The sequence below is a fragment of the Diplotaxodon limnothrissa genome, linkage group LG9 (genome assembly GCF_057381915.1).
Source record: "Diplotaxodon limnothrissa isolate DT_005_m linkage group LG9, D_limnothrissa_male_GT1.1, whole genome shotgun sequence".
Lineage (NCBI taxonomy): Eukaryota > Metazoa > Chordata > Actinopteri > Cichliformes > Cichlidae > Diplotaxodon > Diplotaxodon limnothrissa.
In genome coordinates, this window is record NC_140604.1 from 912,724 (window position 1) to 928,219 (window position 15,496).

Consider the following 15,496-nt stretch of genomic DNA (forward strand, 5'->3'; position numbering starts at 1 on the left):
CGACGTTAGCGGCCTTGGGGGAAACGGTACGTTTATCCCTCGACACAGAAGGCGAACGTAGGGGGACTTTGTCACTCACCCTAGGCGGTTGGTCGAGAAGAGTCCCAGGCTCCTGCTGTGAAGTGGAAACGCTGGGTGAGTCGGGCGGCACGATAATAATCCCTAACATCTTGTAGAAGGCTTGTGCAGGCGTGAGCTGATTGCTTGCAGGCTCGTAGTAATCCTCCCGGGACCGGCTGGAGCGTTTTCTGCGAGACCTGGGCGTCCGCGGAGAGGAAGCAGGTGAGTGGACCGAAGGGTAAGCAGCTAGTGAGGAGCGGCAGCATGGAGGCCCTCCAAGCGCTAGCCGAGTCCCGTCAAAACGGGAGCTGCGCTTCCACGGTGAGTCCGCTGGATCCATTACTGGTGACGTCGTACTGTCATGAATCGCCGTGCGGCAGGCAGGAGTAGGACCCAAAATGCAGGACTCACAGGCACGAGGGAATGAACTCAAAACTCAGCTTTATTCGCTGGCAGAACAAATATACAAACTGAACTGGGAAACCACAAACTAAGAACTCACAGAGAGACACAGGGAGATCCACACACGGCATGAGGGACGACGTCACACTGAACAGAGGGAGACGCAGACAGAAATACACAGAGGGTTAACGAGGGAAGTGGGAACACACGGGGAACACAGGTGACACTGATAATCATAACGAGACAGGGCAGGGGTGAACTGAACACTGACGGGAGAGGTGGAACAGGAAGTACAGGAGGAGAGAGAGCACGAGTAGAACACCAACGTAACAGGCAGGGGAGACACGGAATAAACACGAAAGGGGACGAGGGCTCATAAATACATAGAGGGCACACAGGGGGAAGAGAGAGCACGGGGAGAACTTAGACATAATGGGCAGGGGAAGCATGGAATAAAACATAAGGAGAGACGAGGGCTCACAGATACACAGAGGGGCACACAGGGAGACATGAAGGGCAAGGGATCAAAACTAGAAGCCATAGAATAAATCACACACAAGTACAATAATACGAAAAATCACAAAGAACTAAAAACGCTGGGTCAGGAGACCCAGGACCGTGACAAAAGGTTTTAATATTTTGACATGTTTATGCCCCGCCAATACCAGACTTTCCCATTCCAACTCCTAAAGTGCACTAGAAACAAGGAAATTTGGTAGATAACTGCCATCAGAAATTTAAGACATAGACTTGACCAAACAAATGAACTTAGATCAAAGGTATGAGCACAGGTTGATTCACAGCACAGTACCATTTAATGCAACTCAGTTACAAAGCAACAAACTAACTGAATGATAAAATTTAAATTCCAGTGGCACAGTTACTAATAAACAAAAAGTCTATCAGGTGTTTCTATCACTCAAGAGAAGTTAAGGTTTCATAATGGCACGAATCACAATTTATTATTATTAAAGATTGGCAGGCTGAGAAGTACTACATTGGCTTGGCAGCAGAAAATGCATGCATGAGCACATTCACCAGAAAAAAAGACAAATGTTGGGGAAGAAAAATCACCTAACAAATTCTATTCCCAGTTCTTTTCCTAACAATTCAGTTTCTCATTTTCCTGTTTGACTGAGCTTCATCGTCTCCATTTTGACCGCTCCTGTAAATAAGGACTGTGCTTTCCATACTTGTGGATGAATGTTGGCTTGTGGAGTCCTAAATCCTCCTGGTCTCTTTAGGTATCTGTAATGTCTCTGAGCTCTATGACCTTAGCTGTATGCACCTTGGGTTGAAATACTTTGCTTCTGTACCCCTGTGGGTGGTATAAAAGATACTCTTCCCTGTTGATTTCATTTTCATCCTCATCGTTGTCGTTATTATCAGAACTGTTGTCAATAATCACCAACTCAGCTTGAATGTCTTCCTCCTCCTCAGCATTCTCGTAGCCCATGAAGATCATTGATATGGGTTCTAGCTCCCCTGGCAGAGTGCTGACAAGGTTCAGAGAGACATTATTTTCTGCACAAGAGGGTAAATCTTTGTTAGAGTCACCTGAGGTGCCTAGCAAGGGATCAGGATCAAATTTATGGTGGACGAGTGAAGAACTAGATCTATCTAATGTTCTGTAGACTGGCTCTTTGGGTCCAGGCATTCCTTCAGGCCTGAATTTAACTGAAACAAGAGCTGCTGTGTTTGGACTGCTTGTATCTGTTGTGCTGTTGGCGAATGCTCTTGGACACTTGGTGCTAAAGTGTGACTGTGGTATTAGAAAGGTCTCACACTTGGCCTGCTCTCGAGAGTGCAGTTTGGCCCCTTCTCCAACTCTTCGTACTTTTAAAGTCGAGTCTTGACAGATCGATAGAGGAGTTTTGTTTGGGGGTTTTTGTTCCTGCAGGCCTTGGCTGCAGTGGTTTTTCTCATTTAGGATTAGAGATCCAGTTTTGAATGAGTTTACATTCCGTAAGGGGCTGGGTTTTGAGTTTTTTGTTAGTGATTTAGTTGATTTCCTTGGTGTTGATGGCCTATTCGTCCCTATATAGGGCACAGAATAGACAGGTAGATGGTACTGCACCTCAGTAGGTACATTCCTATCAGCGGCCTGATGCAGAAGCTCTTCTACCTCGGTAGGGGTCATCTCTCCAACTGTTTCACTATGGATTTTAGTTGTCCCTGGGTGCAGTGCATACACAGACTTACGTCCATCATCATACACCTTTATCCCATTCTTTTGGATGGTTTCTGGGATGATGGTTGAAGCTGACACCACATGACTTTTGCCTGTTTTCTTATCATTTTCCACACTGATCTTCATAGCAAATGTAGCTGGAATGAAAGACATAGATGAACTCTTGGTTTCAATTGTATCCCTACAACTAAGGCATCAGAAATGCTCAGGAAACAACTACAGTAACAAAAGCTTTTACGTACAATATAGATTTTTTGCTGGGGGAATGCATTTGATACGTGCTGCTTCAGTCTATCTTACTACAACCATTGAAATGCAAACTGTGCATGCATGTATTAACTTGGTGATATCAAAAATGTATAAATATTGTAATTGATTCTAATCTGCTGCTGAGTCTATGTTACACTGTTGAAACTGAAGCTACTAGAACACAGGACACACACCAAGAATTCCTGTGGAATCACGCATGTTAATTTCACTTTGATCTGTGACAAAGTCACAAACCTTCTTTATCAGGTTGTGGGACAATAAACAGTTGCAGTGCTCTAAAGTACAGCCATCACCTTAGAAATACAAACTGATAATTTTCTGGAATTACAATATTTATTTTATGCTCTATCACTAAAATACTAAATTAAGATTTGCGTCAGCATTTATTGCCTGTGCTTTTTACAACAGATTTATAGACTTTTAATCACCACGTCATAAAATAGGTAGCAGTCATAGGGATCATTTTCTGTGGAAAAAGAATGATATAATCTGGGAAATGGAATAAGGGAAGCATCCCCCTGGTATGTTGCCTGAGCTTTGTGGTAGGTCCCAGGCCTCTGGAAGAAGCCCCAGGAAGTATCTTCAACAAACTCAATAACATATTCAACAACAGTTTAACCATGAAGTCTAAGTTGAGTAACACTATGTAAGCAAGTCCAAGAGTCTCAACTCTGAGTAAGCTCACGCTCAGTTAAGCATGTGCGTGACAAAAGAATGAAAACCATTGAAAACCAGTTTTTATACTTTCTGTGGTCACGAATTACCCAACATTTTACTGAAAAATACAGGACAGCATGTTTTATCAGGAAAGGCAAACAAAAAAGTCTACGATTTCATTGATTTTAAATATTTCAGCACAGTTTTCATTTTAAATAAAGAATACAGATCATTTTGGGAAAGAATAAGCTGGATCCAAAGTGGATACACATCCAGTCTGAATCTGCAATCCTTATGTCTTTTGGATTTGTCCTGCAGTGCAAAAGGACTGAGAGCAGACACGAGTCAGGGTAATCAAACTCAGTGTTGCTGTATTGAGACTTTAGATGGTTCTCGCTCTGACTTTCAGACACTGTGCCTTTTAAAATGTTTTTTTACAACATGTAGTCCTGAACTAATTCTCAATTTGTAAACAAATGTAACATAAAATATTGAGAACTCGGACAGGATGCAGCTAAAAGTCCACTTTAAAACACATTTTTTGAGTCTTAAACTCATTTCAACCTCATCGTCGCTCAAATATTCACATCATCGTTACCCAACTGTAACAGACCTTTTTTCATTAGTTTGGCTAATTACAAGATAACAAATGACTAATTATTGATCAGTGTGTTATGTGTCTAAAGTTTTATATAGATAAGTTGTGTAATGTACCCGAAAGGTTGGTTCTGTTCATCTGGACGCAGCATTATCAGTGGGAGAAACATTTCATCAGTCATCCACGTGACTTCTTCAGTCTCTGACTGCAGCAACAGGACCGCTCTCAGCACCGACCAAGTGTGTTTGAACTGCGTCTTCTTTCCACATATTTCACATACAAGGGTCAGTACTACAGGCAGAATCATGGGTGCCATGGGCTCCCAGTTTCACCCATCGTGGCCAATTTGTACACAGAAGAAGTGGAAAAGAGGGCTTTGCTATCCTACCCTGGAACACCACCAAGCCATTGGTTCAGGTATGTGGATGACACCTGGGTGAAAATCAAATCTCAGGATGTACCACAATTCACGGATCACATTAACTCGGTGGACCGACACATCAAATTCACCAGGGAGGATATGAACAGTGGCAGGTTAGCCTTCTTAGACTGAGATTTCCATCAGTAATGGAGGACATCTAAAAGCTGACGTGTACCGTAAACCTGCACATACGGATCAGTATCTGAGGTTTGACACTCATCATCCACTGGAGCACAAACTGGGCGTCATCAGGACGCTATAACACAGAACGAACACCATCCCCACTGACACAGCAGCCAGGGAGGCAGAAGAACATCAGGAAGGCCCTGAGTAAATGTGGTTACCCCAGCTGGACTTTTGTCAGAGCTGGAAAGGCTCCTAAAGAAACCACCAGCTGATCCAGGAGAGAAGGACAACCAATGACTAAGCGAAAACCTGTAGTGATCCCGTACGTGTCAGGAGTATCGGAGCAGCTGAGACGCATTTTCTCTAAACACCACGTATCTGTGGCTGTAAAACCCCAAAACATGTTGCGGCAAAAACTGATCCACCCCAAGGATCGGGTCCCCCAACACAAACAGAGTAACATAGTGTACGCTGTTAAGTGCAGGAGGATTGGCAGGATTTATACATCGGGGAAACCAAACAACCAAAGAGGACGGCACAACACAGAAGAGCCACCTCGTCAGGCCAGGACTCTGCAGTCTATTTACACCTACAGGCCAGTGGACACTCTTTCAATGATGAGGATGTAACATCCTGGACAGGGAGGAATGCTGGTTTGAGGGCGGAGTCAAGGAGGCCATTTACGTGAAAAGGGAAAGACCATCTCTGAATGGAGGAGGGGCCTAAGGGTACATCTGTCACCATCTTACAATGCTGTGATTGCAGCCATTCCCCAACTCTCTGTGAATGGGACTCATGGCCATTGATCAGTGGTTGTTGATCAATAGTCATGAGAATTTGCATAATCACGATGAAGGAACTGACCTCCCAGCCCATTGTTCCCTCAGTGGGCTGGTTTCAGTCATTATGTAAATGTCCTGTTTATAAGATTGAAACCTGCAGTCAGCTGAGACTGAAGACGTCACCTGGATGATGACGAAACATTTCTCCCAGTGAAAACGTCCTGATGAACAGAATCAACTTTTTGGAGATTTACCTGGATGACTGAGCATGCATCAAGACTGATGTAATGTACATTACATTTTTCCAGTGCAAGGAAACTGACAGCTGGCATCAGATGTATGATACGAACAGCATGTACCAGTCACATAACCACTGAAACATGGTAACATTGTTATAGACTAGCATCAATATTATAGGTTTCAATATTGTGGCTGATCAGTGTATTCTTAGCATCATGCTGAAGGATGATCATTTTAATCCATCTGCACCAATGTAATATTTTACAGCCTGTCAGAAGTATACCTTTCTTTGGTTCATGGCTACCGAGTTCACATACAGGATGGGTTTCTGCTGCTGCCAGTGGAATGAGTGATAGCATATCTGGTAGTGGTGAAGGGACATGATGGGTCACATCTAAGAAGAATATAAGACCAGTGAAATGAAAGCAAGCACAACATAAGCCAAGATTAGCTATATTTGGGCAAATATATACATATGTCACCATTTTTAAGATTTCATTATATTAGTAATATGACACATTATTCCAGTATGTGACAACAAAGACACTTATACAAGAAATTACAGATCAAAATGAAAACTGATATCCATCTTCTGAATGAATTCTCACAACTGATGCTCAGTTTTATCATGCCATAAACATTTTATTATGTTTCTAGTAATCTGAGCACACTCGGGATAACCAAGTATCCCATGATGCAAAAGCTGCTATTATACTTTAATGAAGCTCTAATAAGTTTTGTAACCATTTACCAAGAGAAATTACTCACAGCACATCAAAGAGCTAAAAAAAGTGCACACCTGGTTGGGACTCTGCGTGTACCTCCTATATGTGGAGACAAAGTAGTTGAGGTTCAAAGTAGTGAAAGAAGCATGAAGTAAACATCACAGCAGTGCTACAGTTCAGCTTGTTTAGTAACGGCAGTCCACAGCTGTCACATTAGTAATTTCACTAGGTTAAATGAAGACAGAAAGCAAAGCAAATCAGGCATATTAGTCCTTGCACTGCATCCTCACAATGTGAGTAATCCATTTATCTGCCACCTAATTCACTCGAAGCAGTCGCTTGTGCAACAAAGCCCACCCACACAGTCTTCAGTGAGAACATCTTATTAGAAACAAGCAGAGCTTACAGATAGCATAGCAGTTAGCAGGAAGTCAGGAGAAAACATCATTCCTTTAAAAAGGTGCTAGAATCTGTTCACAACAATGAAAATTCAAATCATCATCGTCCTCGGTAAAACTGGCGTGGATTGCATGAAACCACACCAGCAAAACACATTTAGCTACTCTGCACACTTAAAAAATGCAGTAATTGAGTACTTAGTGTTTTTAAAGGTGACCCCAATGGACAATGAACAAGCCTTAGTCTAAGACCTTAACTGATCTAACTGCAGATTAACACTACAGTACACATCTATAGTACACTATGCACAGTGCTTTGTGTGTATATCAGTTTATCATTTTAAAGTCTAACACTATAATTCTATTTGTGTGATCATTTTCTTCTTGTAGGCATATATTTCTGCTGGTAGTTGTGTGGCAATGAAAACTATACACTCAAGGCTGATGCTGTTGCCTTCATCATCAAAATATAGTTTTCTCAACTGATTGTAATGAAACAGCTAACACGTAACATTAACTAAAATATTACTAATTACCAACTTCATCCCTAGTTCGAGTCAAATGTGTTCAAGTCAAATGTGGTTGTAACATTATAAGATTAAGATACCCTGCTCCTCGTATGAAGATAATATGACATTAAGGCAACATGACATCACTAACAGCAGACCAAATAAAAGACTTAACGTGGCAGTGGGGTCAGGTGCAGAATTAAAAACTCTAGAACAGGGATCGGCAACCCTGGGCACACGTGCCACAGCTGGCACGCGAAGGGTTAACTGATGGCACGACCATAGCTGGACTGGCCATCTGGGCCGACTGTGATTTTTCGTTTCTATGGGCCGATGATTTTTTTTGTAATGGTATAAACAATGAGAGGTGGTGGATTGGCCAGATGTGTAAAAATAACTCTGGTGGTGGCTATGGCACAGCTTCCACTGAGGCCAGCAGGTGGATGAGGGAAGGGGAGGCAGGAGGAGGAGAGACCCGAGGCGGCCGCTGGTCCGAGTGTCAGGTGAACTGAACTTCAGGTAAGAAGTTATGACCTGCAGTCTATCTGGGTCAGATATAAACCGAGTTTAGATGGAGTTTATTTTCGTTGTGTTGACTTTTTACAGTCAGTTGCAATAACTCGTACTGCGTGCTAGCTAGCATGATGGAGTTTCTATACAGCTGGGTGGGTGCTATGATGTTACTGATAGTGAACTTTATTTATAAGGTTAATTATTAGAGTTGCCAACCGTCCCATACAAACGGAATCGTCCCGCATTCAGAGAAAATATTACGCATTTCGTATTGAGCTGAGAAGGAACAGTTTGTCCCGGACTTCAGCTAGAATAGAAAAAGACACAAAGCTGGAGTTACTCTGTGTCTTTGCTGCAGAGCTGCCTCTTCTTTTGTCATTCTCTGCCCCTCCCACTCCTGTTGCTACTTCAATCATGAAACTGATCAATGATCAGCTGATCGGCTGTTTGCTGGAGCCACAGCTGTAAAGCTGCTGGTCATGATATGGTTTGGTTATCTGGTGAGAGGGAAACATGAAGATGAAACCAGGAGATGTCCTTACTGAATCATCAGAGCTGAACAGGTGATGGAGAAACAGGTTTACCTTTTAGGTGACATGAATGAGTTGAAGTTATGAACTGTTTCTGAGAGACAAATAACACCAGGATCCTTTTCTAAGTAGCTGACAGCTGGTAACTGTGCAGGGGCGGGTCTAGCAAAGTTATGCCAGGGGGGCAGGTAGGGCATTAACAGGGAGAGGGGGGCACAAAGAAATACTTTTCTTTCTTATTCTCATTTAAAATGTCTCACTTTTATTAAATAATTATCTGAATCAGATAAAAACCAAAGTTTTTATCTGATTTAAAATGTATAAAAATCATACATATACCAACAAGACTGTACATCACTGTCACAACAGCGTTTGTTTTCATTCAAAGGCTTTATGGCTTTAATACCTGGGGGGCCGGTCTCTAGTCAAAATGCCCAGGCTGATTTTTTTGTCCCAGTCCAGCCCTGGGCACGACACGCAGTGAGTTAATCTGAGCAGGTGCATTAAAAAATGAATGGCTGGGACAGCGGTGCACATTGCAAATTAGCTCGCATAGACACATTAGTTGTGCCGCTTCTTAATGACGGTATCTTAGCTAACAACCCCAACTACCAGATGGAACTTGTAATTGGCTAAAAATAACTTAGCCTACCGGTGAGAGGGACGTTGCTAGCTGGCAGTTTTTTCAAGCAATGTTGAAATTTCCACATTCCAACACTTCAAATGCTTCAGCAGCTGTTCGCTCAGCGCAGCACCGTGGAAACACACGGATACATCCGTAGACTCGAGACAGAATTCACAATGTGTTTTCGGGACTTTCAGGCGTATGGACCAATGTTTTCTTTTCTGATCAAACCAGAAAGCTTTAATGAGCAGCTGGGTTTGTCTCGCATTAACTGGCTCGACAAAGAGGACATCGAAATGCAGCTGATAGAACTGAAAAGCTCGACTCTGTGGGGTCAAAGTTTGCAGAACTACGGACGCAGCTGGAATCCACAGCTGTGCATGTTCATGGAGCTGCATTTCCACCTGCTGGACATCACTGCCTGACAAGTTTAACTGTCTTCAGAACATTGCAGAGGCCTTATTGACAGTATTTGGCTCGACATGTCTGTCTGAGCAGATTTTCTCTCACACGAGTCCTCAGGTAGCCTCTGAATGCTGGACACTCGGAGACCTGTGTCTCTGAGTGGGAGACCAGAGATCATATTAACATGTGTGTCTCTGTATTAACAAACATGCCATATTGGCCCAGTTTATTTTTCTTATCATTGTTGTGAGGAGACCATAAATAGCATTTGCATTTTCTGTATTTGCTGTTATGGATAAAAAGTCTTTGTTTTTTTTTTGTTTCAAAATAGCTGATAACTATTCGCTGACAGCTGCCAACATCTGCCAACAAATATAATTCTATAAAGTGGTTCTATATAGTGTGTAACTGTTAATATAGAGCGTTATTAAATTTATTGCTATTTATTTATTGCAGAAGTCAATAAATTGCTACTGCAATTTATTGACTTCTGAGGAAAATTTTAGATGCACTCATCATCAGAAAGGTTGCCGACCCCTGGCCTAGGCCATGTGCCCGAGGACTGCCACCAAAACTTCTTGGGGTACTGAATAGGGCCGCAAAAAGCCCGGCTACACAAAGGTGGAGGCTCAGCTGCTGGATCTGATGATTCTCGAGCAGTTTGTCAAGGGACTCCCGACAGGAACAGCGGAGTGGTCCTTTGCCATCACTTTGCCCTCTGACACCTTCCCTCAGTCCACGAGGGACGCATAGTGGTAAGGTGGTAAGGGGTATACACCAGGCTATTGTAGACTCAGGGTGCACACAGACCTTGGTCCACCAAACTCTGGTTTGGCCCGGGGCATTGCTGAAGGTAGAGTGGGTGGAGGTTAAGTACATGCATGGGGACATACACAAATATCCTACTGTGCTGCCAGAAATTAAGTACAAGGACAAAAAGCGTAGTGGGAAGGCTGTGGTTAGGTCATGCCTGACACATCCTTTAATTCTGGGGACGGATTGGCCATGATTTAAAAACCTGTTGGGGCAGTGTGTGGGGATGCATTCATGACCTGTAGCAGCATGTAGTGTATATGCTGTGTACAGCGGTGATCCGAGGCCATCCATCGCTGACTCTGGGGAGGAGACGGCACTGATTCACTCCATGGAAGATTTCCCACTACAGCAGTCTCATGACAAAACTCTATACTCAGCCTTTGACCAAGTGATAAAAATTACTGGTCACATGGTGCGCCCCGACACAGCACTGGCCTACCTGAATTTTGTATTAATCAGACATAGACTGTATTGGGTGAGTTGTAACAGTCGCACAGAAGAGGAACACACCCAGTTGTTGGTGCTTTAAAGCTTTTGGGAAATTCTCTGGTTAGCCTGGCGAAGGAGAGAGATGATAGTGCCAAATTCCACTATTCCCAACTCCCCCCATTGTAATGACCATCTCACACAAGCCCAGAGAATGGGTGTTGCTGCATTGCAACAGTGTTTTGCAGATGTGTTCTCCCCCCTGCCTGGCCATACCACACTCAGAGCACAATTTTGAAATGTGTCCTGGTGAGATGGTGCATTCACAGCCCTACAGGTTACCTCAACATAAAGAAAAAATGTTCAGAAAGAAGTGCTTGGTTTAGCCCCATAGTTCTTATCTATACGGTTCTGTGGCGACTACCACAAGGTGAATTGTTACAGTTTGATGCATATGTCATGTCCCGGGTCAACAAGCTCCTGGATCAGATAGGCATTGCACCTTTTTCATGACACTGGAGTTAACCAGTGGCTACTGGCACATCCCCTTATCTCCAGAGTCTAAAGAAAGTCATTCTTCTCCACTCTGTACGATTTGTACCAATTTGTCACACTTTCGTTCAGCTTGTTCAGCAACTTTCCAGTGTCTCATGAACCTGGTGTATGACATCATCATCCATAGTGAGACCTGTGCAGAGCATGTGCAGCAGGTGGCCATAGTCCTAGAGTCTCTGAGGCAGATGGGGCTCACAGCCAACCTGAAGAAGTGTGTGAGCAGACAAAGGGAAGGTACAGTATCTGGGGAGGTGAGCAAGTGGGCCTGCAGGAGGTGAAAACAACACCCATCGTATACTGCCCATGTCCCAAGACTAAAAAAAGAGGTGAGGCAGTTCTTGTGGCTGGCTGGTTATTGCCACCGGTTCATGCCAAACTTCGCAGAGCTGGCCAGCCTCTTGACTGCTCTAACCCAAAAGGGTGACCCAGATCTGATCCAGTGGACAGAGCAGTGCCAGACAGCGTTCATACAGGTGAAGAAGGCCCTCTGTGGGAAGCCTTGTTCCACATGAAAATCTCCACTGAGTGATCTTGGAAAAAAGCTGCAAATAAAACATAACTAGTACTCCAATAGTGTGTATGTATGGGTCCTTTGTGTCACACAGCCTTTAATGTGCATCATCTGTTATTGGGAGCTGTGTTGACACATCAACACATCAAAATACAGGTGTGTGTCTTTGATTTCTTTTATTGTTTTCCTTTTTCATTGTCCATTATTCTTAATCGTACTAAGGTGAAAAGCAAATACTAGCGTACTAGTAGCACTAATCCGCCCAGATGTATTTAATAAGTGACATGCATTAGTGTCACAGCCAAAAAGGCAAGCTGAGTGTTAAAAGGCACTTGATTTTTGCTTACCTTGATAATGTCTTCAGCTGTTCTCTCCACCTCTTTTAGCCGCTTCACCACAATTTCTTCATTGGCAGAGATATTGAGTTCTTGTGTTTCCAAGGCCTCAATCTCCTTCTCCATTCTGTACAGTTGAATATAATGAACAGTGTTAGCAAATACAAAAGGAAATCACTTGTGCATCCAAAACACTTGGATGTTAGGGTGTCTCTGAATAGCTTCAACAAGGTAAGTACAAGACTTTTAATATATGGCATTATGGGTTGTACTGGGTAGCTGTGTATTTTGCATTTTCAAAAGATTTTCAGTAAAATCATAATTCACGTCGGCAGTAATGACACTCGGTTACGCCAATCGGAGGTCACTAAAATCAATATTGAATCGGTGTGCAACTTTGCCAAAACAATGTCGGACTCTGTAGTTTTCTCTGGTCCCCTCACCAATCAGACCAGGAGTGACATGTTTAGCCACATGTTCTCCTTAAATTGCTGGCTGTCTGAGTGGTGTCCCAGAAACGATGTGGGCTTCATAGATAATTGGCAAACCTTCTGGAGGAAACCTGGTCTTGTTAGGAGAGACGGCATCCATCCCACTTTGGATGGAGCAGCTCTCATTTCTAGAAATATGGACAAATTTATTAAACCCCCCAAAATATGACTATCCAGAGTTGGGACCAGGAAGCAGAGTTGCAGTCTTACACGCCTCTCTGCAGCTTCTCTCCTCCTGCTACCCCCCAAACCCATCTCCATAGAGACTGTGTCAGCTCCCAAACAGACAAAAAACAAACTAAAAGCCAGCAAATTAAACATAAACAATTACAAAGAAAGAACAATACAGTATCCACATCTGAACCAAAGAGTAAAACAGTGAAATGTGGATTATTAAATATTAGGTCTCTCTCCTCCAAGTCTCTGTTAGTACATGACTTAATAATTGATCAACAAATTGATTTACTCTGCCTTACAGAAACCTGGTTGCAGCAGGATGATTATGTTATTTTAAATGAATCAACATCCCCGAGTCATTCTAACTACCAGAAATCTCGAAGCACAGGCCGAGGGGGCGGTGTGGCAGCAATTTTACACACCAGCCTATTAATCAACCAAAGACCCAGACAGACTTTTAATTAATTTGAAAGCCTGCTGCTTAGCCTCGTCCACCCCAGCTGTGAAACTCAGAAACCAGTCTTACTTGTTATCATCTATCGTCCACCTGGGCCTTACACAGAGTTTCTGTCTGATTTCTCAGACTTTTTATCTGATTTAGTTCTGAGCTCAGATAAAATAATTGATGTGGGTGATTTTAACGTCCATGTAGATTGGGGTGGAAGAACTCTAGGCCTCGAGGGCCGGTGTCCTGCAGGTTTTAGATGTGTCCTTGATCCAACACAGTTGATTTAAATGGCTAATTTACCTCCTCAACATGTCTTGAAGTTCTCCAGAGGCCTGGTAATGAACTAATCATGTGATTCAGGTGTGTTGACCCAGAGTGAGATCTAAAACCTGCAGGACACCGGCCCTCGAGGCCTGGAGTTCCCCAGTGCCAACATAACATTTCCCTCGGGATGAATAAAGTATTATCAATCAATCAATATACAGTGCAAACAAGGCTTGTCCCAAGATAGAGCCTTGAAGTACACCATAATTTAGAGAGAGTCCTTTTTTTAGCACTAGAGGCCCATGTTCACATAAAAAAATAAAGATAAGTAGAAAGGAAACCACTGAAGAGTAGACCCTTTTAGGCCAGCATATGATTCCAGCCATGATAGGAGGATATAATGGCTGACTGTGTCAAAGTCAGCTGTCAAGTCCAACAACAAGAGGGCAGCAGGGCTGCCAGAATCCAGAGTTAATACCATTAAAAACCCTTAAAAGTGCTGTCTCAGTGCTGTGTACTGATTTAAAACCAGACTGAAACTTTTCAGACATCCCATTAAGATCAAGGTGCAGCTTTAAATAAACCACTTTCACAGACCTTTTGAAAGAAAGGGGAGCTTTGAGATTGGCCTGTAATTAGCCAGAATGGTTGTGTCCAGATTGTGTTTTTTAAGAAGAGGCCCGTTTCCTTGGGCGCTTGTTCCAGGGTGTGGCATGAGGATGGCTGCACAGGTAACCCAGAACAGATGACTCAAAGGTGGTGGAGGAAGTCCGTAACCTTGTCCTGTCTCAGTTTGTTTGAGAACTAGATCGGAAGATGCTTTGATTTCTAATAGCAACTGGTGATTAAACACATGTAGTCCTAGGACATTTTGAGACATTATAAAAAGGAAGAAAACTAACAGCAACCAAGACAAAATGGTCAAAGCTGACAGACGTGTCACCGTGCATACTCCATCGTCTGTGAATGTTGTGTGTAGTATATTTAACAATTTGTTTCATTAAAGTGTTTATTTATTTGTTCATCGTCAGGATTCAGACAGTTCCTACAGTTTCCTGGTTCATTCCCTACATTCAGGCTGAGGGCTCAATGATGATGATCAAGCTTTGATTGCACAATCCCTGGAAAAATTATAGAAATGTCTAAAAATGTCAGCTGCTAATAATTTTCCAATAACATAGTTTAAAAAAGATGTACAGACCAGGTTGAACCCTAATAACTTACAGTGGGGCAAAAAAGTATTTAGTCAGCCACCGATTGTGCAAGTTCCCCCACTTAAAATGATGACAGAGGTCAGTAATTTGCACCAGAGGTACACTTCAACTGTGAGAGACAGAATGTGAAAAAAAAAATCCATGAATTCACATGGTAGGATTTGTAAAGAATTTATTCGTAAATCAGGGTGGAAAATAAGTATTTGGTCACCTCAAACAAGGAAAATCTCTGGCTCTCACAGACCTGTAACGTCTTCTGTAAGAAGCTTTTCTGTCCCCCACTCGTTACCTGTATGAATGACACCTGTTTGAACTCATCATCTGTATAAAAGACACCTGTCCACAGCCTCAAACAGTCAGACTCCAAACTCCGCCATGGCCAAGACCAAAGAGCTTTCGAAGGACACCAGGAAAAGTATTGTAGACCTGCACCAGACTGGGAAGAGTGAATCTACAATAGGCAAGCAGCTTGGTGTGAAAAAATCAACTGTGGGAGCAATCATCAGAAAATGGAAGACATACAAGACCACTGATAATCTCCCTCGATCTGGGGCTCCACGCAAGATCTCATCCCGTGGGGTCAAAATGATCATGAGAACGGTGAGCAAAGATCCCAGAACCACACGGGGGGACCTGGTGAATGACCTGCAGAGAGCTGGGACCAAAGTAACAAAGGTCACCATCAGTAACACACTACAACGGCAGGGAATCAAATCCCGCAGTGCCAGACGTGTTCCGCTGCTGAAGCCAGTGCATGTCCAGGCCCGTCTGAAGTTTGCCAGAGACCACATGGATGATACAGCAGAG

At 43.1% G+C, this 15,496-nt stretch overlaps 2 protein-coding genes across 4 annotated transcripts in view; both read right to left on the reverse strand.

Annotated features, from left to right (window-relative positions):
• The window catches only part of LOC146624949 (uncharacterized), a 71,353-nt gene that overhangs the window by 41,702 nt on the left and 14,155 nt on the right, over positions 1 to 15,496 (reverse strand). For all 3 annotated transcript variants that reach the window (XM_085361866.1, XM_085361864.1, XM_085361863.1), the window contains exon 4: positions 12,108 to 12,222. In XM_085361866.1, coding sequence (XP_085217992.1) covers positions 12,108 to 12,222 — 115 coding nt within the window. The remainder of the gene's footprint in view (positions 1 to 12,107; positions 12,223 to 15,496) is intronic.
• On the reverse strand, positions 1,558 to 6,232 carry LOC146624950 (palmdelphin-like). The gene is made up of 2 exons (XM_085361867.1): positions 6,031 to 6,232; positions 1,558 to 2,790 (listed from the first exon to the last, which is right to left on the reverse strand). The coding sequence occupies exons 1-2, from the start codon at positions 6,230 to 6,232 to the stop codon at positions 1,703 to 1,705; spliced, it is 1,290 nt and encodes a 429-aa protein (XP_085217993.1). The 3' UTR covers positions 1,558 to 1,702.